Source organism: Pan troglodytes, chromosome 16, assembly GCF_028858775.2.
Source record: "Pan troglodytes isolate AG18354 chromosome 16, NHGRI_mPanTro3-v2.0_pri, whole genome shotgun sequence".
Taxonomy (NCBI): domain Eukaryota; kingdom Metazoa; phylum Chordata; class Mammalia; order Primates; family Hominidae; genus Pan; species Pan troglodytes.
Window position 1 is genome coordinate 41,317,332 of NC_072414.2, and position 25,536 is coordinate 41,342,867.

Below are 25,536 nucleotides of genomic sequence, written 5' to 3' on the forward strand. Positions count from 1 at the left end.
GACAGAGCAGCTCTGGAGACTCAGTAGCAAATATCTTTACCTATAAAGACTTCCAGCTTCTGCTCCCTGGAAACTAGTAAAAGTCTCAGGAAAATAGACCTCTGGCCCAGTTCCTATAGGTTTTACAGCCAGATTAAAAATAATACTCTGTTTGCTTTAGGTTCAATTTTGAAAAACCACAGCTTTCAAAAACTGTTCAAATGAGAAAGTATAATAAAATATGCCTTTTAGAAGTTGGATTGAGGACCCTTAAAGACTTGATAACTTGAGTCCAGCAAAACGGCATATTTTAGATCTTAGAAAATCAAGTAAGAAGGCACAGTATTCTTCTCTAGACCATGTCATGGCTGGCTTTAATGCCCATATTTTAGGGTCTTCCAGAGACACTTCAGTGACACCTCAGTTTTCCCCAGCATCTTCCACAGTAAGAGTTTGATATGACTGCATATGACAACCATTTTTTTTTTTTTTTTTTTTTTTTTGAGATGGAGTCTCACTGTGTCACGCAGGCTGGAGTGCAGTGGTGCAATCTCGGCTCACTGCAACCTCCACCTCCTGGGTTCATGCAGTTCTCTGCTTCAGCCTCCTGAGTAGCTGGGATTACAGGTGTGCACCCGGCTAATTTTTGTATTTTTAGTAGAGACGGGGTTTCACCATGTTGGTCAGGCTGGTCTCAAACTCCTGACTTCATGATCCGCCCGCCTTGGCCTCCCAAAGTGCTGGGATTACAGGCGTGAGCCACTGCACCCGGCATGACAACCATTTTTTAAATCCAACAAACTGCAAACAGGCCCTTTGCCAACCTAGAAATTTAGAATAATCCAAGGATCCCAAGGTCAGAGAAATTTTTTAGCCTGGATGATGGGATTTCAGGCTTAGTCACTGGGCCATAAATTGAATGTTAAAGGGATAGGAGGAGATCAGTGATGTTTATTTGTTTGTAAGCATTTTTTTTCTTTCTTAAATACCTATGTTCATTTGAAAAGCGTATTTTAATATATATAATAAAGCAGATGATAAAAAGAAATCAACTGAGAAGAATCACTGACAGGAAAATCAATTACTGACATGCAGTAATTCTGATGTTCTAGAGTAGAGGTAGTATTCTATTGATATGTCCAGGAAGTAAAATATCTCATTTAGATTGAAAAAAAGAGACAAAATTGTGCTAAATTAATCATAGAGCCTTTAATCCACTAGTAATTTGGAGTGAATTTTATTAAGAAGAATTAATTGTAAGTACGTGTTAACTTTCGTGTCAGGATAAATTGCATCTTTTAAAGCTAAGTGATCTGTGTACATTGTGATAGGGCCTTTCACTTTGGTTGAAATCTTAGGTTTGAAACTGTGCCTGGTTTACAGTAACTAAAATTAATTCTAGCTGTGTGGTCCTTTATATAGTTGTTGCCACCCCAATCAGATATATCTCATCTGATGTCAACTTCTGAGTCCAATAATCAGACTAGCTCCAGAAGGCACAGGGAAGGTGGTGTGGACCTCTAGGGACTGCCCTCCGCTTTGTGGAAAGGCTTGGTTAATTTTCCATTAGAGATTCAACCAACCACCGACCCAACCTGGAGTTTAATAACAAGCTTTTTGTTGATAAGTAAGTAAGTTTATTCAGTGAACTAGGCTATCTGTTCTAGGGGACTGATTCTTCTTTGTGAAACAGCCTGGCCTTAAGAATGCAGCTGAAATAGCCATTGGGGAAAACTTGTATAAGACTGTACATTTTAAATTTTGATTTGTCCTCATTTGGAGTGACCTTCTGGTTCAGGGTTGCCTACATTTCTTTTACCATTGCCTGTTTTATCTTAACGCCTCCTTCCTGATTTACCTGTAAGCTTGCTATACAACTCTTCAAGTGGCTACTTTATGGAATCAATATTACAGTGGGTTATTGCCAGTCATGAAATGGGAGGAGTACTGTTGACTTACCACTTGGAGTCAAAACCAGGGACTAGATTTAGATAGAATGAAAAAATTCCAAATCACTCTCTGAAACAGTATAAATGTCTTAATGTCCTAAAATGTTTGATGACACCTAAAAACCCCGCATGTATTTTCTTCTTAGAACTTAGATAGGCTATGTGTTCTACAAACACCAAGCAAATCACTTGTATTTTCATGTATAGGTTCTAATATTTTTTTCCTCATTGTTTTAGGAAGTTTGGGGCTCAAGGGTCACGACTTACTGGAGCAGGATGGGGAGGCTGCACAGTATCAATAGTACCTGCGGACAAGCTGCCCAGCTTTCTAGCAAATGTGCACAAAGCTTATTACCAGAGGAGTGATGGAAGCTTAGCACCGGAGAAGCAAAGTTTGTTTGCTACCAAACCTGGAGGTGGGGCTTTGGTTTTCCTTGAGGCCTGAAAAAATGTAAAAAATCTGAGAGAAACTACTTAGGGCACTTAGGAATTGGCAGGACTTTCTGTGCCACAGTAAATTAATCTTCCTTCTGTTTTGTATTATGATGAACGGTTGCTATTATATCAAGATATATTTTCAAAGAAATCGTTGAAAGCTCTCTATGCTTCATAATGATTATTTTTCCATCTTAAAATATGGTTTTACTATTAAGAGCCAAGATCATGCTTGGACAGATCTTTTAAGAATAATTTACTGAGATTTATTGATTTGAAGATTTTAAAGATGAATGGTAAAACACACTCTTAATACTGATTACATGGATTGGACTTGAATTAAATATATTGTTACAATTAAATTGATACCACTGAATTGTATGCATTATTCTTGAATAGAGTTCATTTCTGATTTCTCTTAGTATTCTTCTTCCTCAAAGTTGTAGTTGTCTGTTGATGATGGTGATGATGACGATAGCGATGCCACACATTCTCTCTCAATTTCAGCTTCAGAACGCTATGAAAATAATACATGATTAAAGTTTCACAGATCTTCTTGGACATTGTATAATTGAATTTGAATGTGAGATTTCTCCAGTTATCAAGAGACTAAGGATTTTTTTTTTTTTTGACAAAAGGAGGATACAGGAAGAAAATTCAGACTCATTTGAATATTTGTAAACCATATAATATATAAATAACCACTTTCAATTCTTTTGGCCCTGAGCTATCTCCATTACTTAATAGAAAAACTTAGATAAAAAGCACTTTAAGACTCTTCTATTCACATTGAAATAAAGAATTAGCTAGATGATAATTCAGATAATTCAGTTTGTTCATAGAATTACTTTCTTATCAATCACTCTTTTTCTACTACTTTTTCTCAAATACCTCTCTAATCCAAGAGGCACTTCCAAGAAATCCCACACATTCCTTATATCCCTTTTTTGCTTGTCTAGCAAAGCTTGTTTGTATATATGCACCCCATTGTAAAGCAGGTATGCAGGTATGTGGGTGAAAGTGACTATGAAAAGACTTGACTTAATGAATTCTGGGATTTGTAATGGTATTGATGGGTATCTCTGTATGTATATCAAGAGTGGGCAGAAATGTTTGGCTGGTGATGGCAAATGACTGGCTTTCTCTTGTGGATGGACTATAGGAAGCACTTTCTGAATTATGTAATGATTTGGACCAAAAAGTATTTTGCTGAAATACTCAGGTAATTGAGATAGCAATGGTTTTATGGCATGAATTATCCAGAAAAATATCAGAATTACTTATTATTCTGTGATTTCATTAGCTCATTAATGTTTAACTCACAGATTGGGCATCACCATCTAGAATTTCAGTTTAAGGGAGGCCTGCGCAAAGCTAGTTTTATTTCTTAAAGGATAACAGTCATACATAGAATACTAGGAAAGCCAATATTCTATTTAAAAATAAACTTCTGATGCATTTTCATTCTTAGCAGAAAGGTAAATGCTTGAGAAAGCTTGAGTCAAATTTGTTAAAAGAATTTTGAGTTCTATAAATCCAAAAATCTGAAACCTAAATTTATTTAAATTTATAATCCTTTATTTTTTAATACCGTGCCATTTTCCACAAAGGATTTGTGGTTGGTATATAATTCTTTAAAGATACCTGGATCAGTGTAAAAAAAAAAAAAAAAAGGCACTTGTCATTGTTTTGCTATTCCATTTACAATTTTCACCAGGTGATTTCTTCTTCACAAAAGGTGAGTAAAAATTTCCAATGTGCACTCTTCTTTGGGGGACACACATGGTCATTCTAAGCGAGGGATCTATTCTATATTTGTTTTGATTTCTCTCTTGATAAAAAGAACTATGTTTCAGTCTTACTATCACTATGTGGTATCTAGATATTATGAGAGATGCTAAACTTACCTGGAAGGGATAGGGCCGGGGCCATTAGAAAAAAGATCATGCAGTAAATGGACTTTGAGCATGGCCCTAAAGGATGAGTAGAGTTTAAAAGCTGTGGAGTGCACACTGCAGATAAGCAAAGCCTATGGGTATAGGCAAACATGGTGTGTGTAGGAGGCTCAGTGAGAGTGAAGGCTTTGCTTTGGTATGTAGTGAAGAATAAGATTGACTACACTGGCTGGAGCTAGCTTTTGAAGAGTCAAATCCAGGCAGCATTTAGATCAGGGGTTATAGCCCAGCAGCCCATGGGCCACATCTGGTCTGCAGATGTATATAGTTTGGCCCACAGAATGACTAAAAACTTGGGCTCCAAATCAGGAGATTGTACAAGCAGTATCAGATATTCTGCATTACTCAGAATCTGGATTACTGAGTGGTGGAATATCTGATACTACTTGTCCAACATTTCTACAGGGCATCAATGAACTAGGGCTGAGATAGTAGCTGCCTTGTTAGATTAGGCATGGCTATCCAGTGCGCTACAGTTTCCACAACTGCTTGTATAATAGTTTCCCTGACACTCAAATCATTTACCACTTACCAGCTGAGGTCACTTGCCCTTTATCAGGACACTTGCACTGTTGTTTTCCTATTCTAATTAGGTATTTCTCTGTGCCCATGTCCCTATCAATAGTAGGGAAGATAGACCAAAAAAAAAAAAAAAAAAAAAAGAGAGAAAGAATGAATATTTTTGTGTGTGGATGTAAAAAATAGTCCTTAGCTGGGAGTGGTGGCATGTGCCTGCTGTCCCAGCTACTCAGGAGGCTGAGGCAGGAGGATCACTTGAGCTGAGGACTTCAAAGCTACAGTGAGCCATGACTGCAGCACTGCACTCCAGCCTGGGAGACAGGTGACAGAGTGAGACCCTGTTTCAACAACAACAACAAAAAAGAATAGTCCTGTTTGCTTATTATACTGTCCTGTTTGTATATTATACAACACCCAGGTGTTTCACTCTTTCTATCACTTTTCTGCCCCATGTAGGAATTTGATTTGATCCATTTTTGACATTATACTAGCAGCCAATGGGATTGCTCTAGATTTTTGAATGGAAGCCTTGACATGCTGAAAATAAAAGGCTCTCCTCTATCCCGGACCTCCAATTGTCCAGCATTCAGACATATTGTACACTAGTCTCTACATGTTCTTGTCTGTTGGGAGAGAAGAAGCCCTTCAGACTTAACAAGAATGCCCATAAGTAAAGAGAAGCAAAAGAGAAGATGACAAGGAAAATCAGAAAGATGGAACAGGCTCCTTTCTTTTCTTTCTTTCTCATACTTGAGTCCTGTTTAGAACCTTATCATATTCTGCCTTGTGTTTCCATTAATTGAGGGCAGGGACCATTCATCTAACACAGCTGTTGGTACCCAATATGATTTTGTTGAATTATTAATGAAAAACTTACAATTTTAAACATCAGTGATTATTAGTTTGTAATTCTAACTGCATTTGGAGCTTTTCAGTTACATAAACTGTTCCTGGTCAGAAGCTGGAAATGGGGAATGTGAACATGAGTTGTCACTAAATATGTAAAACAGATTTTCTTACATGTGCATGTAGATGATTAAGTAACAAGAATATATCCTCTCCTGCCACTGTAATTTGGGTGTGCCACCATACATTGCTTATGAAATATTGTCCAGTCTATATAAAAGAAGCTAGAGAGAGAATTCTCAATTATTTTCAGAAAGAAAACCTACCAGTTTATGTAGGAACTTCTCAAAGTCCTGTTTCACTTCATGAGGTTTCTTGGTAGCCTTTGCTTGGAGTCTAATCATGGAATAAAGAAAATCAGTAACCAAACTAATTGTCCTTATATTGACACCATCTAAATAGCCAACATTTATTAAGAATTTAATATGCTGGGCATTCGTCAAGCACTTTACATATATTAATTCAATTACCCTTAAAACTTCTGAAGTAGGTACTCCTATTATCCTATTTTATAAATGAGGAAACAGGCTGAGATAGGTTCAGACACCCACCCCCGCTGCATGTGCACACGTGCCCCCCCCCCCCCCACACACACACATCCACAAGAGTCATACACTTAGCAAGGAGACAGTCTGAACCCAAGCACTGTGACTCAAGCCTTCAGTTCCACCCACTGTGTGGTTCTCATCCCAGCAGTGGCACATCCTCTTCAGTTAGATGGTTTACACAGTATTGCTTTAACTGATTCCACTCATAAGGCTCTAGCCCAGACTTTAAGGAGTGACAGTGGGGAGAGAAGAGTAAAAGAGACTGGCAAGGTAGAGATACAGGAAAGAAAGAGAGGGAGATGGAAAAGGCCAGTGGGTGACAGTGCTTACTAGACTGTAAGCTCATTGTGAGCAGGGATCCAGGAATCTCATGATATCTGTCACCAAGTATTCATTCAAGAAATATTTATGAAGGACTTGAATGGTTGAATTCAGGAAGCAGCAGGAACCTTTCCAGAGATCTAAGAATGAGGGGAGAAGCAATGGTAGCTAGGCAAGGAAGGAAAGAAACTTGAGACAAGGAGAAACATTAGTAAAAGTAATACAGATGAGGAAGAGAAACGGAATAAAGGATATATAAGACTATTAATTTCACTGGCAATTTTCAAGTGAAATATTTAAAAACTATTTTTCCATGAAATTGGCAGGAAGTAAAATTTTCCGCAAATCCCAAATACACGTTGCTGAAGCAGCAAGTTTAGATGAGCTATTTAACCCCTTGCCAGGCCTAGCCGAGGTTTCTTCAGCAGTTAGACTAGTGCACCCCTGAAGGCAGAGTGGGTTTACTTAGTCGGAGGTTCTCTTGCATTCGTGCTCTGTGACTGGTACATGCCCCCTCACTCATTCTCTCTCTGCTTGTTTTGTCTTCTCAAGCTGAGTTTCCTCCTTGCTGATTGCTCTTTAGGCTTCACATTTTTCCTTCCATGCCAGTCTCAAATCTGGCTCTTAGTTTCTCAGTAACACCTTCTTAGAATCTCCTTGAACTGCACAGTATCCTTAGAATCTGTCTCATCTCACTAAGTTAAAATCACTCCCTCTTCCAAGTCACTCTTTTAGTTTACAATCTCCCCTTTTTAAAAAAAATTAAGTTTTATTGACATATGTTACATACCATAAAATTGACCCATTAAAGTGTACAGTTCAGTGGTTTTAGTACATTCATGAAATTTTATAACATTACTAATCCTCCCTCTTTCTGATTGCCTTTCCTCTCATGAATATCTCTTTTGAAGATTACAAATGGAAGCTCATACATTGTGCCTATAACTTTAACAAGCACGTGGGATTTATATATCCAAATACGTATGTTTCAACAATGTGCCATTGCATTAATCATATTTGAATACTTCTTGTGAGTTACTCTAAGAATTGTCCTACATTCTTCTGCATATTCTCAGTGGTGAAAATTCTTGTCCTATGTGGATTTGATTTTTGGAAACTTGTAAGAGTCACCTGGAATGGAACCTTGTAACAGGTGTTGTGAAGCAGAAAGCTGGGTGATAAAGTTTTTGGTGAAAAGTGAGATAAGATCCTAAAGTAGTGGGTTGAAATTTTCTGATGTGACTGGAAAACTAGCTTTATAAGTTCTAAAATAGTATTTAGAAGTGTGAAGTGTGACTGCCACAAAGTTATAGTCTCCCTAGGGGGCTTGTCTGAAGGGCTGGACTTGTCTGATACTTCTTATTCTGCACGTGCTTGCGGGTATGTTGGAAGAAGTAGGTTAATCTCAATACTTTATAGTTGTTCTTCCTATAGTTTAATTTATAAAATAAATGAGCCCAATTTTGCTTGCTTCATTGAGGAAAAATGTTTATATGCATAGAGGAAGAAGGGAAATAAAAAACTAGCCCAATAGAGACCAGCTAAATCTGTTGTTTTTCTAGTTTACAACTTCCATAGGATGGGGCAGGCTTATAGGTTTATTTTGAAAAGGACTTGAGCTTAAGTCCTATGGCTGGAGAGTAAAAATAGATGATGATAATGTTTAGCAATTAATTAGCAGAGTAGATGATTTTGTGATTAAAGAAAGTTAAAATGTTACTCCAGATTAACTGTTAACTAGAAAACTTTTGCAGTTTTGTGGTTTTATGTAACATCTCTTCAATTAAAGATGATCTTAAGCACTACCAAGCTGAATAAGAGACAAACCTATCAGTCTTGGAGCCAAGATGGCCGAATAGGAACAGCTCCGGTCTACAGCTCCCAGCGTGACCGACACAGAAGACGGGTGATTTCTGCATTTCCATCTGAGGAATGCAGCTCCTCACCAGCAACAGAACAAAGTTGGATGGAGAATGACTTTGATGAGCTGAGAGAAGAAGGCTTCAGACGATCAAATTACTCTGAGCTACGGGAGGATATTCAAACCAAAGGCAAGGAAGTTGAAAACTTTGAAAAAAATTTAGAAGAATGTATAACTAGAATAACCAATACAGAGAAGTGCTTAAAGGAGCTGATGGAGCTGAAAACCAAGGCTCAAGAACTACGTGAAGAATGCAGAAGCCTCAGGAGCTGATGCGATCAACTGGAAGAAAGGGTGTCAGTGATGGAAGATGAAATGAATGAAATGAAGCGAGAAGGGAAGTTTAGAGAAAAAAGAATAAAAAGAAATGAGCAAAGCCTCCAAGAAGTGTGGGACTATGTGAAAAGACCAAATCTACGTCTGATTGGTGTACCTGAAAGTGATGAGGAGAATGGAACCAAGTTGGAAAACACTCTGCAGGATATTATCCAGGAGAACTTCCCCAATCTAGCAAGGCAGGCCAACGTTCAGATTCAGGAAATACAGAGAACGCCACAAAGATACTCCTCGAGAAGAGCAACTCCAAGACACATAATTGTCAGATTCACCAAAGTTGAAATGAAGGAAAAAATGTTAAGGGCAGCCAGAGAGAAAGGTCGGGTTACCCTCAAAGGGAAGCCCATCAGACTAACAGCTGATCTCTCGGCAGAAACCCTACAAGCCAGAAGAGAGTGGGGGCCAATATTCAACATTCTTAAAGAAAAGAATTTTCAACCCAGAATTTCACATCCAGCCAAGCTAAGCTTCATAAGTGAAGGAGAAATAAAATACTTTACAGACAAGCAAATGCTGAGAGATTTTCTCACCACCAGACCTGCCCTAAAAGAGCTCCTGAAGGAAGCGCTAAACATGGAAAGGAACAACCAGTACCAGCCACTGCAAAATCATGCCAAAATGTAAAGACCATCGAGACTAGGAAGAAACTGCATCAACTAACGAGCAAAATAACCAGCTAACATCATAATGACAGGATCAAATTCACACATAACAATATTAACTTTAAATGTAAATGGACTAAATTCTCCAATTAAAAGACACAGACTGGCAAATTGGATAAAGAGTCAAGACCCATCAGTGTGCTGTATTCAGGAAACCCATCTCACGTGCAGAGACACACATAGGCTCAAAATAAAAGGATGGAGGAAGCTCTACCAAGCAAATGGAAAACAAAAAAAGGCAGGGGTTGCAATCCTAGTCTCTGATAAAACAGACTTTAAACCAACAAAGATCAAAAGAGACAAAGAAGGCCATTACATAATGGTAAAGGGATCAATTCAACAAGAAGAGCCAACTATCCTAAATATATATGCACCCAATACAGGAGCAACCAGATTCATAAAGCAAGTCCTGAGTGACCTACAAAGAGACTTAGACTCCCACACATTAATAATGGGAGACTTTAACACCCCACTGTCAACATTAGACAGATCAACGAGACAGAAAGTCAACAAGGATACCCAGGAATTGAACTCAGCTCTGCACCAAGCAGACCTAATAGACATCTACAGAACTCTCCACCCCAAATCAACAGAATATACATTTTTTTCAGCACCACACCACACCTATTCCAAAATTGACCACATAGTTGGAAGTAAAGCTCTCCTCAGCAAATGTAAAAGAACAGAAATTATAACAAACTATCTCTCAGACCACAGTGCAATCAAACTAGAACTCAGGATTAAGAATCTCACTCAAAGCCGCTCAACTACTTGGAAACTGAACAACCTGCTCCTGAATGACTACTGGGTACATAACGAAATGAAGGCAGAAATAAAGATGTTCTTTGAAACCAACGAGAACAAAGACACAACATACCAGAATCTCTGGGACGCATTCAAAGCAGTGTGTAGAGGGAAATTTATAGCACTAAATGCCTACAAGAGAAAGCAGGGAAGATCCAAAATTGACACCCTAACATCACAATTAAAAGAACTAGAAAAGCAAGAGCAAACACATTCAAAAGCTAGCAGAAGGCAAGAAATAACTAAAATCAGAGCAGAACTCAAGGAAATAGAGACACAAAAAACCCTTCAAAGAACCAATGAATCCAGGAGCTGGTTTTTTGAAAGGATCAGCAAAATTGATAGACCGCTAGCAAGACTAATAAAGAAAAAAAGAGAGAAGAATCAAATAGACACAATAAAAAATGATAAAGGGGATATCACCACTGATCCCACAGAAATACAAACTACCATCAGAGAATACTACAAACACCTCTATGCAAATAAACTAGAAAATCTAGAAGAAATGGATAAATTCCTCGACACATACACTCTCCCAAGACTAAACCAGGAAGAAGTTGAATCTCTGAATAGACCAATAACAGGAGCTGAAATTGTGGCAATAATCAATAGCTTACCAACCAAAAAGAGTCCAGGACCAGATGGATTCACAGCCGAATTCTACCAGAGGTACAAGGAGGAACTGGTACCATTCCTTCTGAAACTATTCCAATCAATAGAAAAAGAGGGAATCCTCCCTAACTCATTTTATGAGGCCAGCATCATTCTGATACCAAAGCCAGGCACAGACACAACAAAAAAAGAGAATTTTAGACCAATATCCTTGATGAACATTGATGCAAAAATCCTCAATAAAATACTGGCAAACCGAATCCAGCAGCACATCAAAAAGCTTATCCACCATGATCAAGTGGGCTTCATCCCTGGGATGCAAGGCTGGTTCAATATATGCAAATCAATAAATGTAATCCAGCATATAAACAGAGCCAAAGACAAAAACCACATGATTATCTCAATAGATGCAGAAAAAGCCTTTGACAAAATTCAACAACCCTTCATGCTAAAAACTCTCAATAAATTAGGTATTGATGGGACGTATTTCAAAATAATAAGAGCTATCTATGACAAACCCACAGCCAATATCATACTGAATGGGCAAAAACTGGAAGCATTCCCTTTGAAAACTGGCACAAGACAGGGATGCCCTCTCTCACCACTCCTATTCAACATAGTGTTGGAAGTTCTGGTCAGGGCAATTAGGCAGGAGAAGGAAATAAAGGGTATTCAATTAGGAAAAGAGGAAGTCAAATTGTCCCTGTTTGCAGACGACATGATTGTATATCTAGAAAACCCCATCGTCTCAGCCCAAAATCTCCTTAAGCTGATAAGCAACTTCAGCAAAGTCTCAGGATACAAAATCAATGTACAAAAATCACAAGCATTCTTATACACCAACAACAGACAAACAGAGAGCCAAATCATGAGTGAACTCCCATTCACAATTGCTTCAAAGAGAATAAAATACCTAGGAATCCAACTTACAAGGGATGTGAAGGACCTCTTCAAGGAGAACTACAAACCACTGCTCAAGGAAATAAAAGAGGATACAAACAAATGGAAGAACATTCCATGCTCATGGGTAGGAAGAATCAATATCGTGAAAATGGCCATACTGCCCAAGGTAATTTACAGATTCAATGCCATCCCCATCAAGCTACCAATGACTTTCTTCACAGAAATGGAAAAAACTACTTTAAAGTTCATATGGAACCAAAAAAGAGCCCGCATCGCCAAGTCAATCCTAAGCCAAAAGAACAAAGCTGGAGGCATCACACTACCTGACTTCACACTATACTACAAGGCTACAGTAACCAAAACAGCATGGTACTGGTACCAAAACAAAGATATAGATCAATGGAACAGAACAGAGCCCTCAGAAATAACGCCTCATACCTACAACTGTCTGATCTTTGACAAACCTGAGAAAAACAAGAAATGGGGAAAGAATTCCCTATTTAATAAATGGTGCTGGGAAAACTGGCTAGCCATATGCAGAAAGCTGAAACTGGATCCCTTCCTTACACCTTATACAAAAATCAATTCAAGATGGATTAAAGACTTAAACGTTAGACCTAAAACCATAAAAGCCCTAGAAGAAAACCTAGGCATTACCATTCAGGACATAGGCATGGGCAAGGACTTCATGTCTAAAACACCAAAAGCAATGGCAACAAAAGACAAAATTGACAAATGGGATCTAATTAAACTAAAGAGCTTCTGCACAGCAAAAGAAACTACCATCAGAGTGAACAGGCAGCCTACAAAATGGGAGAAAATTTTCGCAACCTACTCATCTGACAAAGGGCTAATATCCAGAATCTACAATGAACTCAAACAAATTTACAAGAAAAAAACAACCCCATCAAAAAGTGGGCAAAGGACATGAACAGACACTTCTCAAAAGAAGACATTTATGCAGCCAAAAAACACATGAAAAAATGCTCATCATCACTGGCCATCAGAGAAATGCAAATCAAAACCACTATGAGATACCATCTTACACCAGTTAGAATGGCAATCATTAAAAAGTCAGGAAACAACAGATGCTGGAGAGGATGTGGAGAAATAGGAACACTTTTACACTGTTGGTGGGACTGTAAACTAGTTCAACCATTGTGGAAGTCAGTGTGGTGATTCCTCAGGGATCTAGAACTAGAAATACCATTTGACCCAGCCATCCCATTACTGGGTATATACCCAAAGGACTATAAATCGTGCTGCTATAAAGACACATGCACACGTATGTTTATTGCGGCATTATTCACAATAGCAAAGACTTGGAACCAAGCCAAATGTCCAACAATGATAGACTGGATTAAGAAAATGTGGCACATATACACCATGGAATACTATGCAGCCATAAAAAATGATGAGTTCATGTCCTTTGTAGGGACATGGATGAAATTGGAAATCATCATTCTCAGTAAACTATCGCAAGAACAAAAAACCAAACACCGCATATTCTCACTCATAGGTGGGAATTGAACAATGAGATCACATGGACACAGGAAGGGGAATATCACACTCTGGGGACTGTGGTGGGGTGGGGGGAGGGGGAAGGGATAGCATTGGGAGATATACCTAATGCTAGATGATGAGTTAGTGGGTGCAGCGCACCAGCATGGCACATGTATACATATGTAACTAACCTGCACAATGTGCACATGTACCCTAAAACTTAAAGTATAATTTAAAAAAAACAAAAAACATTAATCAAACAAACAAACAAAAAAAAGAGACAAACCTGTCAAGCTCCTTGTCAATTCTTTCCTGCTGCTGTTTTAGAAGTTTTATTTCTTCATTAATTCTGAGGTTTTCCCTATAAAGTTAAAGTTTGAAGTTAAATTTTAAAATAATGCAGGCATTACTAATTGGGAAAGAATAAATCAACAATTTACTGATATACACGTGTTAGTAAAAGCCCTCTACAAACCAATTCATTCCCTCCCTATGCACTATTTAGTGTAAAGAATCCCTCAGCACATTCCCTGTTACAAACATATGCCAAAGGTATCACCCACAACACCTGAGTACAGCTGGACTCCACCTTCTGCTACCACAGGGGCCCTCTAGAAAGGTGTCCATCCGTTTTTCCCACTAAGCACAGGAAGTCTAAGGGATATGTGTGTGTGGACGTACACATGCGTCTGTGGGTGGGTGGGCAGGAGACGGGAATGGGGACACTTGGAAAGCGGGGCACAGGCTTTTAGATCTGCCCGCTGGATAGGACATAACTGGTGGTCCTCCATTTACTTCTCTTGGAGGTGCTCCTTGGACAGCAGGAGGCACCCAAAAGGGAGGATCATCCTTTCTCCCCTTAAAGGCAATGACATCTCAAGGCAGTAACCTTGACAGCATGGATAGAAGAACTGGACCCTGCCCATTTGTTCTTGTAAAAATTGATGGATATTCTCTCATTAACCCATTCCTAGCTTCCTAGCACATAAGATTACCATGACTGACCACAAGCAATTATTTTATAAATTATTATGAATAACTGCAAATGTTCCCCCAAGAAAACATTTCAGGAAGGACTTTGCTGTCTTGATTTCCTTGCTTGACACCAGCCCAGCTGCCACCCCAGCTCCAGGGAATTCCTTCCACTGCAGGGAATTTTTCTGCTAGTCTTCCAGGGCTTATCTTTGTAAATGGACGATACTCCAGTCTCCATTCCCTGGAGCTCTTGCCTCTTCCTGTTGGGGTGCGCCCCTCCAGTCACACCAAGCAAAGCTTCCTTCCTTTCTTCTGTCACTCTCACTTGCCATGGCTCCATGGTTACAACATACACCCTTGACACTTACCTGAAAAGAATCTCTGAGTCTATAAGATGTTCAGACATGACTCTCCTCATCATTAAGGAACTTAGTTTAGATGACTTCTCTGATTGTTTCCAGTTCTAAAAAAGTATTATTTTATATTTAACAATAGTATAGCATCAACTTACATCCTAAAATCCTTTTGGTTCCTTGCAAATTGTCTTTTTGCCTCCTTTATAACATCACGGTATGTTGGAGCAGGTAGTGTGCTAGGCTTATTATTAAGGAATGATTTTCAATTAGGAACATTTGGGAAGTAAATAGTACCCTTCACAGAGGAACCAAGGGGACCGTGTGACCTTCACTTTTCAGTAATGAAGAGTCTCAAGTATAAACATGAATATTATGTCTGGAGTTACACTCAGAGGACTGAAAGAAGACAACATCACTTTAAACTTGTGTCCCATCATCTCAACCACAGCAACCATAGGGCACTATGATTTAATAGTTTCATAAATCCTGTAATTACCTTTTGTATGTGTTTGTTTTAAAAGCAGCAACTTGTTAAATGTAAATATTAAAAATTACCAAAATATTAAAAATGTACCAAAATTCATTTTTTTCTTATTTATTCATTTTTGAGACAGGGTCTTGCTTTGTCACCCAGGCTGGAGTGTGGTAACATGATCATAGTTCACTGTGACCTCAAACTCCTGGGCTCAAAGGAATCCTCCTGCCTCAGCTTCCTGAGTAGTAGACAGTTTCTCGCTATCTTGCCCAGACTGGTCTTGAACTTCAAACTCCTGGGCTCTAGCAATCCTCCTGCCTTGGCCTCCCAAAGTATTGGGATTACAGGTGTGAGCCACCACACCCAGCTTTCATTTTTACATATACTGAGAACCTTAAAGACTCTTTAATTCTAAGAGGCTTTGGGGGTAACTGGCAGCATGCGTGGCTGCCTCAGTTAGCCTGGCTTCTGCTATCTTCCCAGAAGAAAGGTGGTAATCAGAATGTCCAAGTATGTTGCTAATGAAGCTGGATTCCTCTGTCCTATTTCTGGTGCAGTCTGTGGATATGTCCTAACCTTGGCCTTAACCCATGCCTGATCTGGCAAAGCAGACACTTCCCTTTGAAGTGGCAATTGGCCAGTATTGGCCAATATTAGCAAGGAGACAGCTCCTCAGCTTGTGTTAAATGAAGACCTTAGCCTCAGTGTTACACTAGGAGCTCTTAAACCTCTGCCATCACTAAGATATAGGGGATGAACTGTCCTCTTACAGCCCCACTCCCATTGTGAAACAAACTTCAGTATTACCTTTCTCTGAATATAGTTTGCCCATTTTTAGAAAACTTTATTTTCCATTTCAAGGCTGTTCCTGATGCTCATTTTATTTATTTTTCACTAAGTATTTTATTCATTTATTTAAATAATTTATTTATTTTTCCCTTGGTAAGTACTTTCTAAAAAATAATTTCAACTTTTATTTTAGATCCAGGGGTTACATGGGCAGGTTTGATACGTGGGTATATTTCACGATGTTGAGGTTTGGGGTCTGAATGATCCTGTCATCCAGGTAGTGAGCACAGAACATGATAGATAGTTTTTCAACACTTGCTCCCCTCCCTTCCCTTCTCTTACAGTATGCAGTGTCTATTGTTGACACGTTTATGTCCATGAGTACCCAATATTTAGCTCCCACTTACAGTTAGAACATGTGGTATTTGGTGTTATTTACTTAGGATAATGGCCTCCATCTGCATTCATGTTGCTGCAAAGGACATGAGTTTGTCCTTTATTTATGACTATGTAGAATTCCATGGTGTATATGTACCACATTTTCTTTATCCAGTCTGCTGTTGATGGGGATCTACGTTGATTCCATGTCTTTGCTATTGTGAATAGTGCTGCAATGAACATATGAGTACATATGTCTTTTTGGTGGAATAATTTATTTTTCTTTTGAGTATATACCCAGTAATGGGACTGCTGGGTTGAATGGTAGTTCTGTTTTAAGTTCTTTGAGAAATCTCAACTACTTTTGACAGTGGCTGAACTAATTTACGTTCCCACCAACAATGTATAAGCTTTCCTTTTCTCTGCAGCCCCATCAGCATCTATTGTTTTTTGACTTTTTAATAATAGTCATCCTGACTGGAGTGAGATGATATCTCATTGTGGTTTTCGTTTGCATTTCCCTGCTGACGAGTGATGCTAAGCATTTTTGCATATGTTTGTTGGACACTTGCATGTCTTCGTTTGAAAAATGTCTGTTCATATCATTTACCCACTTTTTTTTTTTTTTTTTTTTTTAGTATTACACTTTTAAGTTCTGGGATACATGTGCAGAACATGCAGGTTTGTTACATAGGTATACATGTGCCATGGTGGTTTGCTGCACCCATCAACCTGTCATCTACATTAGGTATTTCTCCTAATGCTATCCCTCCCACAGCCCCACCCCCTCAACAGGCCCCCTGATGTTCCCATCCCTGAATCCATGTGTTCTCATTGTTCAATTCCCACTTATGAGTGAGAACATGCAGTGTTTGGTTTTCTGTTCTTGTGTTAGTTTGCTGAGAATGATGGTTTCCAGCTTCATCCATGTCCCTGCAATGTTTTTTATGGCTGCATAGTATTCCATGGTGTGTATGTGCCACATTTTCTTTACCCAGTCTATCACTGATGGACATTTGGGTTGGTTCCAAGTCTTCGCTATTGTGAACACTGCTGCAATAAACATACGTGTGCATGTGTCTTTATAGTAGAATGATTTATAATCCTTTGTGTATATACCCAGTAATGGGATTGCTGGGTCAAATGGTATTTCTCATTCTAGAGCCTTGAGGAATTGCCACATTGTCTTCCATTGTTGTGTCTTTTAATTGGGGGCATTTAGCCCATTTACATTTAAGGTTAATATTGTTATGTGTGAACTGGATCCTGCCATTATGATGCTATCTGGTTGTTTTGCCCGTTAATTATGTAGTTTCTTTATAGCATTGATGGTCTTTACAATTTGGTATGTTTTTGCAGTGCCTGGTACCGGTTGTTCCTTTCCACGTTTAGTGCTTCTTTCAGGAGCTCTTGGAGGGCAGGTCTGGTGGTGACAAAATCTCTCAGCATTTCCTTGTCTGTAAAGATTTTATTTCTCCTTCACTTATGAAGCTTAGTTTGGCTGGATATGAAATTCTGGGTTGAAAATTCTTTTCTTTAAGAATGTTGAATATTGGCTCCCAATCTCTTCTGGTTTGTAGGGTTTCTGCAGAGAGATCCGCTGTTAGTCTGGTGGGCTTCCCTTTGTGGGTAACCCCAACCTTTCTCTCTGGCTGCCCTTAACATTTTTTCCTTCATTTCAACCTTGGTGAATCTGACAATTATGTGTCTTGGGGTTGCTCTTTTTGAGGAGTATCTTTGTGGTGTTCTCTGTATTTCCTGAATTTGAATGTTGGCCTGCCTTGCTAGGTTGGGGAAGTTCTCCTGGATAATATCCTGCAGAGTGTTTTCCAACTTGGTTCCATTCTCCCCATCACTTTCAGGTACACCAATCAAATATAGATTTGGTCTTTTCACATAGTCCCATATTTGTTGGAGGCTTTGTTCATTTCTTTTCATTCTTTTTTTCTCTAATCTTGTCTTCTTGCTTTACTTCATTGAGTTGATTTTCAGTCTCTGATATCCTTTCTACCGCTTGATCAATTCAGCTATTGATACTTGTGTATGCTTCACGAAGTTCTCATGCTGTGTTTTTCAGCTCCGTCAGGTCACTTATGTTCTTCTCTAAACTGGTTGTTCTAGTTAGCAATTCATCTAACCTTTTTTCAAGGTTCTTAGCTTGCTTGCATTGGGTCAGAACATACTCCTTTAGCTCGCAGGAGTTTGTTATTACCCACCTTCTGAAGCCTACTTCTGTCAGTTTGTCAAACTTATTCTCTGTCCAGTTTTGTTCCCTTGCTGGCAAGGAGTTGTGATTCTTTGGCAGAGAAGAGGCGTTCTGGTTTTTGGAATTTTCAGTCTTTTTGCGCTGGTTTCTCCCCATCTTCATGGATTTATGTACCTTTGGCCTTTGAAGTTGGTGACCTTTGGATGGGGTCTCTGAGTGGACATCCTTTTTGTTGATGTTGATATTATTCCTTTCTGTTTGTTAGTTTTCGTTCTAACAGTCACGCCCCTCTGCTGCAGGTCTGCTGTAGGTCCGCCCCAGACCCTGTTTGCCTGGGTATCACTGGCAGAGGCTACACAACATTAAAGATTGCTGCCTGTTCCTTCCTCTGGAAGCTTCATCCCAGAGGGGCACCCGCCAGATGCCAGCCAGAGCTCTCCTGTAGGAGGTGTCTGTTGGCCCCTACTGGGAGGTGCCTCCCAGTCAGGATACCCAGGTGTCAGGGACCCACTTGAGAAGGCAGGCTGTCCCTTATCAGAGCTCTAACGCTGTGCTGGGAGATCCGCTGCTGTCTTCAGAGCTCCAAGTATGGATGTTTAAGTTTGCTGAAGCTGTGCCCACAACCGCCCCTTGCCCCAGGTGCTCTGTCCCAGGTAGGTGGGGGTTTTATCTATAAGTCCCTGATTGGGGCTGGTGCCTTTTTTTCAGAGATGCCCTGCCCGTAGAGGAAGGAATCTAGAGAGGCAGCAGCAGCCTTGCTGAGCTGCGGTGGGCTCCACCCAGTTCGAACTTCCTGGAGGCTTTGTTTACACTGTGAGGGTAAAACTGCCTACTCAAGCCTCAGCAATGGTGGACACCCCTCCCCCCACCAAGCTTGAGGGTCCCAGGTCGAGCTCAGACTGCTGTGCTGGCACGAGAATTTCAAGCCAGTGGATCTTAACTTGATGGGCTCAGTGGGGGTGGGACCCGCTGAGCCAGACCACTTGGCTCCCTGGCTTCAGCCCCCTTTCCAGGGGAGTGAACTGTTCTGTCTCACTGGTGTTCCAGGTGCCACTGGGGTATGAAAGAAAACTCCTGTGGCTAGCTTGGTGTCTACCCAAACAGCCGCCCAGTTTTGTGCTGGAAACCCAGGGCCCTGGTGGTGTAGGCTCCAGAGGGGATTCCTGGTCTGCAGGTTGCGAAGACCATGGGAAAAGCGCAGTATCTGGGCTGGAGTACACGGTACAGTCCCTAATGGCTTCCCTTGGGTGGGAGAGGGAGTTCCCCGACCCCTTGTGCTTCCTGGGTGAGGCAATGCCCCCCCCCCGCTTTGCCTCGCCCTCCTTGGGCTGCACCCACTGTCCAACCAGTCCCAATGAGATGAACCAGGTACCTCAGTTGGAAATACAGAAGTCACCTGTCTTCTGTGTCAATCTTGCTGGAAGCTGCAGACCAGCGCTTTTCCTATTAGGCCATCTTGCCAGCAAAGTCCTTGCCCACTTTTTAATGGGGCTATTTATTATTTGCTTGTTCAGTTCTTTAAGTTCCTTACAGATTCTGGATATAAGACCTTTGTTGGATGCATAGTTTGTGAATATTTTCTCCCATTCTGTAGATTGTTTATTGACTACGTTGATGTTTTATCTTGCTGTGCAGAAGCTCTTTAGTTTAATTAGGTCCCACTTGTCAATTTTTGTTTTTGTTGCATTTGTTTTTGGGGACTTAGTCACAGATTATTTCTCAATGCCAATGTACAGAATGGTGTTTTCTAGGTTTTCTTCTAGGATTCTTATAGTGTAAAGTCTTACATTTAAATATTTAATCCATTTTGAGTTAATTTTTGTATATGATGAAAGGAAAGGGTCCAGTTCCAATCTTTGGCATATGGCTGGCCAGCTATCCCAGTACCATTTATTGAGTAGGAAGTCCTTTCCCCATTGCTTGTTTTTGTTGACTTTTTTGGAGATCACATAGTTATAGGTGTGTGGCTTTATTTCTGAGTTCTCTATTCTGTTCCATCAGTCTATGTGTCTGTTGTTGTACCAGTACCATGCTGTTTGGGTTACTGTAGCCTTGTAGTATAGTTTGAAGTTGGGTAATATGATGCCTTCAGCTTTGTTCTTTTTGCTTAGGATTTTTTTTGGCTATTTGGGCTTTTTTGGTTTTATGTGAATTTTAGAATAGTTTTTTTCTAATTCTGTGAAAAATTACATTGGTAATTGGATAGAAATAGCATTGAATCTGTAAATTGCTTTGGGTAGTATGGCAAGTTTAACAATATTGATTCTTCCAACCCATGAGCATAGGATGTTTTTTCATTTGTTTGTGTCACCTATGATTTCTTTCCACAGAGTTTTCTAGTTTTCTTTGTAGAGATCTTGCACCTCCTGGGTTAGATGTACCTGTGATTACAGGTGTGTGCCACCATGCCTAATTTTTGTATTTTTAGTAGAGATGAGGTTTCACCATGTTGCCCAGGCTGGTCTCAAACTCTTGAGCTCAACTGATTTGCTTACTTCAATCTCCCAAAGTACTGGGATTACAGGCTTGAGCCACTGTGTCTGGCTGAGATCTTTCTAACTTTTTGAGGTAAGCATTAATGCTATAAACTTTTGTCTTAACATGGTTTTTGCTGCATCCCAGAGATTTTGGTATGTTGTGGTTCTGTTTTCATTTAAGTATTTTTTTCCTTTCTGCCTTAATTTCATTGTTTACAGTCAGGCAGGGGCAATTTGTTTGATTTTCATTCAATTGTGTGGTTTTGGGAAATCTTTTTGGTATTGATACCTATTTTTATTCCTAGAGTATGGCTGATAAGAGTTTGGTTTTTTTGAATTTATCAAAACTGCTTTATGGCCGAGCATGTGGTTGATATTAGAGCATGTTCTGTGTGCAGATGATAGCAATGTATTTTCTGTGGTTGATGGGTGAAGTATTTTGTAGGTATCTCTTATGTCCTATTGGTTAAGTGTCTAAATCAAGTCCTGAGTTTTTTTGTTGGGTTCTGCCTCGATGATCTGCATTATGTTGTCAGTACGGTGTTGAAGTTCCCCGTCCCATTATTGTGTGACTATTTCTTTTTGTATGTGTAAAAGTAGTTGTTTTATGAATCTGGGTGATCCAATGTTGGGTGCATATATATTTAGGATAGTTAAGTTTCCTGGTTGAATTGAACTTTTTATCATTATGTAATACCCTTTGTCTTTTTTTGACTGTTGTTGGTTTAAAGTCTGTTTTATCTGGTATAAGAATAGTGACTCCTGCTCTTTTTTGTTTTCCATTTATGTGATAGAACTTTCTCCAGTCCTTTAATTTGAGCCTAGGGGTGGGTGTTGTTACTTGTAAAAAGGGTCTCTTGAAGACAGCAGATGGACTGATCTTGTTCTTTTATCCAACTTGCAACTCTGTGCCTTTTCAATGGAGCATTTAGACTGTTTACATTCAAGGTTATAATTAATATGTGAGGCTTTGGTGCTATCGTGAAGTTGTTAGCTGGTTGCTTTGTAGTTTCTATTGTGTCATTGGTTTATAGTATCTGTGGCTATATATTCAAGGGTGTTTCTGTGGTAGAAGGTATCCTCCTTTGTCTTCCCTTTTAGAACTCCCTTAAAGATCTCTTATGAGACAGGTCTAGTGGCAATGAATTCCCTTAGTGCTTGCGTGTCTGGAAGATTTTATTTCTCCTTGCTTATGAAGCTTAGTTTGGTGGGATATTAAATTCTTGGTTAGAATTTCTTTTCTTTAAGAATGCTGAAAATAGGCCCCCAATCTCTCCTGGCTTATAAGGTTTTTGCTGAGAAGTCTGCTGTAGCCTGAAGGTGTTCCCTTTATCTGGCCTTTTTCTCTAGCTGCTTTTAAGATTTTTTCTTTAGCACTGACCTTGGAAAGTCTGGTGAGTATATGCCTTGGTGATGTTCATTTTGTATAGTATCTCACAGGTGTTCTCTGAATTTCTTGAATCTGGTTGTCTACCTCTCTAACAAGATAACAAGATTAGGGACACTTTTTGAATTATTCCTTCAAATATGTTTTCTGTGTTGTATACTTTTTCTCCTCTCTCAGGAATGCCAATAATTTATAGGTTTGGTCACTTTACATAATCCCATATTTCTCAAAGATTTTGTTTATTTTTCTTAATTCTTTTTTTAATTTTTTGTCAGACTTGGTTATTTTGAAAGACTGGTCTTCAAGCTCTGAGGTTTTTTCTTCTGCTTGGAACAGTCTATTGATAAAACTTTCAAATGGGTTTTGAAAATTTCAATTGAGTTTTTGAATTCCAGAAGCTCTGATTGATTTCCTAAGATGTGTATTTCTTACTTCATTTCCTGAATTGATTTAGGAGTTCCTTTGTGTTGACTTTCAACACACTCTAGTGCCTGTGTTTAAGGCTGTTGAGCAAGATGGAAGAGTGACTGTATTTTCACTTACATGAAAATAGCTCTACCCAATACGATTTTATTTGTTGCCTGGCAGAGGCCATCCCAGGAAGTTTCTTCCCAGTTAAGGCCTCATTTTGGGATGAGATTTGTTTCCATTGTGTTCCTGAGGGCAACTCATTTTACTCCAGGAGAGAAATGTAATAGTGATGTAGGTTGTATTCAAACAGTAACTAACTGAATGGCCAATTTATCCACTGGAATTTCCTGCTTTCAACTTATTGTTCTGGCAACCTGTAGTCTGAAAGACAGCATTGTCTTCAGGCATCACATGATATCCATGAGATCTGATCATACTACACAAATTACCCTGCATTCAGGAATCTCCTACATGATATTGCTGGAATAAGTGTCCATATGAACTACAGTTTTGCTGATATGAATTAATTCTGCATGGTATTATTTAAAAATAAAACATCCTTAGGCTGAATCCAGGTTACTTTCAAATTTTGGCTTTGAGATTTCATTCTGCATAGTAATATTTTTTATCATTTAATAAACATTCAACATTAACCCATTAGTCCTCAAATCTAAAAGGAAAGTAGTGGAAGCCTCATTTTAAATAATTGAAGCAGCGAAAACTAAACCTTATGAAATCTCATATTGATGAATGTTTCAGCATGACTTAAAAATATGATTGTACAAAGAATATTATAGAAGCATTAATGTAATCAAAAGAAAGAAAATTATCATAATCCCATTCTCCAAAAAATAAAAATTATTTTCATTTTTCTGTGTCTTTTCATCTGTTACATACAAATACATATTTTACAATATTGTTATAATGGTATGGTTGCTTTCTTTACCCAACATATTATCATAATTTATGCATTCAAGTTTTATAATAATTATTTTAATGTTTGCAAAAGGTTACACTGAATGTACATACCTAAGGTGCTCTATTTCTCTGGTAATATAGCATGGTACTAACTTTGTTGTGTTTCTTTATGTGAAATCACTAGTTTCTCCTCTCATCCCCAATTGTGTGTTCCAATATGACACTTTCCCCACAAGAGCCTAGCGAGGGAGGACTGTAATTCTTTTATCTGAAATCCCTCTGAATTCGAAGGAAAGATAGCCCTGGTCTTGCTTAGCTCGGACTTGGAGCGATACACATAATTGAAAATAGAGGTGGTGGTCCTGCTCATTACATAAACAAGAAGTCTGCAATCTCAGTTATGCCAGGTTTCCATCTTTAGCTTTTTTCCCCACTTTGGCTGTCACAGACTGTGAAGGAGTCTGGCAGCCTTCAAATAAAAGGTTCAGCAATCTTCCTGAAATGACTGAAACTTGAAGATATCAAGTTACTTTTAATACCCGTCTTAACTCCCTCCTGCTACATCAAGTGACTGAACATCTAAAATCTTTTCTGAGTAAAAGTTGCAGAAAATTGAATATTATTCTTCTTGTAGAATGATTAATACAACCAATGATACACTTTTTCTAAAGTATAAATGGTGTTGAGCTGCTTAAACTTTATTTGCATACAGCTATTACCTGCTACTATTTAATTTCTTCCTCAGAGTGCCTGTTAGAACTTCAAAGATTTTATTCTTCTACAAAGTTATTGTGCTCTCTTGAGTATCGTTTCCATGATTATTTGTGAGGGAGGTGATGTATTTGTCACTTTGAACAAATTTTGGATTTTCTTTGACTTGTACATTTATTATATACTATTGGTATTGAAATCAAGAATTATGTTTTGTTTCTTATAAATTATTAATTTTGAACATATGACTTTATTGAAATGAACTGGGTAGACATACGTTCCTCATAAAGTCATTCTAATTGTAAAATTTGGTCATGGTTGTACATTTGTGCTGTATAATGAAGTGCTGGGCTGCATGATGTTGGTGTTGACTGAAATCGTAGCATTTTCTTGTACAACTCAGTGGTGATGGTTTTCAGTAGATTTCTGTTGAAGTGTGTTAATGAATATCTTAACTTTTATTCTTTTTAGACACTTATAACTATAAATTTTTTCCGAATTAGAAAAAACAGAATACTTAGACCATATCCATTATGAACAATGGTTATATTCTACTCCTTGGGGATGAATGTGGCAACATGTTTTTCAATTCCACCATCTGAATTGGCCTCATACTTTATATTCCCATGCACTGCTACATGGTAAGCCACTGAATGGAAGATTCATTTGGGGACAAATAAAATAGTCCTTTTCTGGGACTTCACAACAGTGGTTGGGATGTAACAAACTAAGACCTTCTCAACTCAGGACTCTGGGGTCTTTCATCTCCCTTTATAATCACAGAATATTAGAGAAACAAAGGGTTTTGGAAATTGTAGAATCCAATTTAATTAGATTAGAAATGAAGAAACTGAAGCTTCTAGAAGTGAAGTACCTTGCCTTTGAGAGATTGAGTGTGTGTGAGAGACTCAGGAAAAGAATGGCCCAGGGGCAAATTTCGTACTTATCTGCCAAAAGTATTGTCCTAGAATTGAAACCAAGAGGTTAATTTGATCAGGTCTGCCTGCCCTGCTTGCTTTTGGTCACTTGCTTTTGTTATTTTTTTTTCCTTTTTCCATGAAGCTGAAAGCCATGCTGCTGAACGCGAAACTTAACCTTTA

General features: G+C 38.9%; 2 protein-coding genes across 56 annotated transcripts in view; one reads left to right on the plus strand and one right to left on the minus strand.

Moving 5' to 3' along the window:
- The window catches only part of GALK2 (galactokinase 2), a 178,782-nt gene extending 176,038 nt beyond the window's left edge, over positions 1-2,744 (plus strand). For all 50 annotated transcript variants that reach the window (XR_010151378.1, XR_010151373.1, XR_010151376.1 and 47 more), the window contains one exon: positions 2,166-2,744. Coding sequence is in view for 43 of the 50 variants with exons in the window: in XM_063794121.1 (XP_063650191.1) it covers positions 2,166-2,373 (208 nt within the window). In the remaining 7 variants the exon portion in view is untranslated. The remainder of the gene's footprint in view (positions 1-2,165) is intronic.
- FAM227B (family with sequence similarity 227 member B) overlaps positions 2,745-25,536 on the minus strand; it is a 297,097-nt gene continuing 274,305 nt past the window's right edge. For all 6 annotated transcript variants that reach the window (XM_063794131.1, XM_063794130.1, XM_063794134.1 and 3 more), the window contains 4 exons: positions 14,840-14,916; positions 13,640-13,714; positions 6,010-6,079; positions 2,745-2,880 (listed from right to left, as the gene is read on the minus strand). In XM_063794131.1, the coding sequence (XP_063650201.1) occupies positions 2,782-2,880; positions 6,010-6,079; positions 13,640-13,714; positions 14,840-14,916 (321 nt within the window). In that variant the 3' untranslated portion in view covers positions 2,745-2,781. The remainder of the gene's footprint in view (positions 2,881-6,009; positions 6,080-13,639; positions 13,715-14,839; positions 14,917-25,536) is intronic.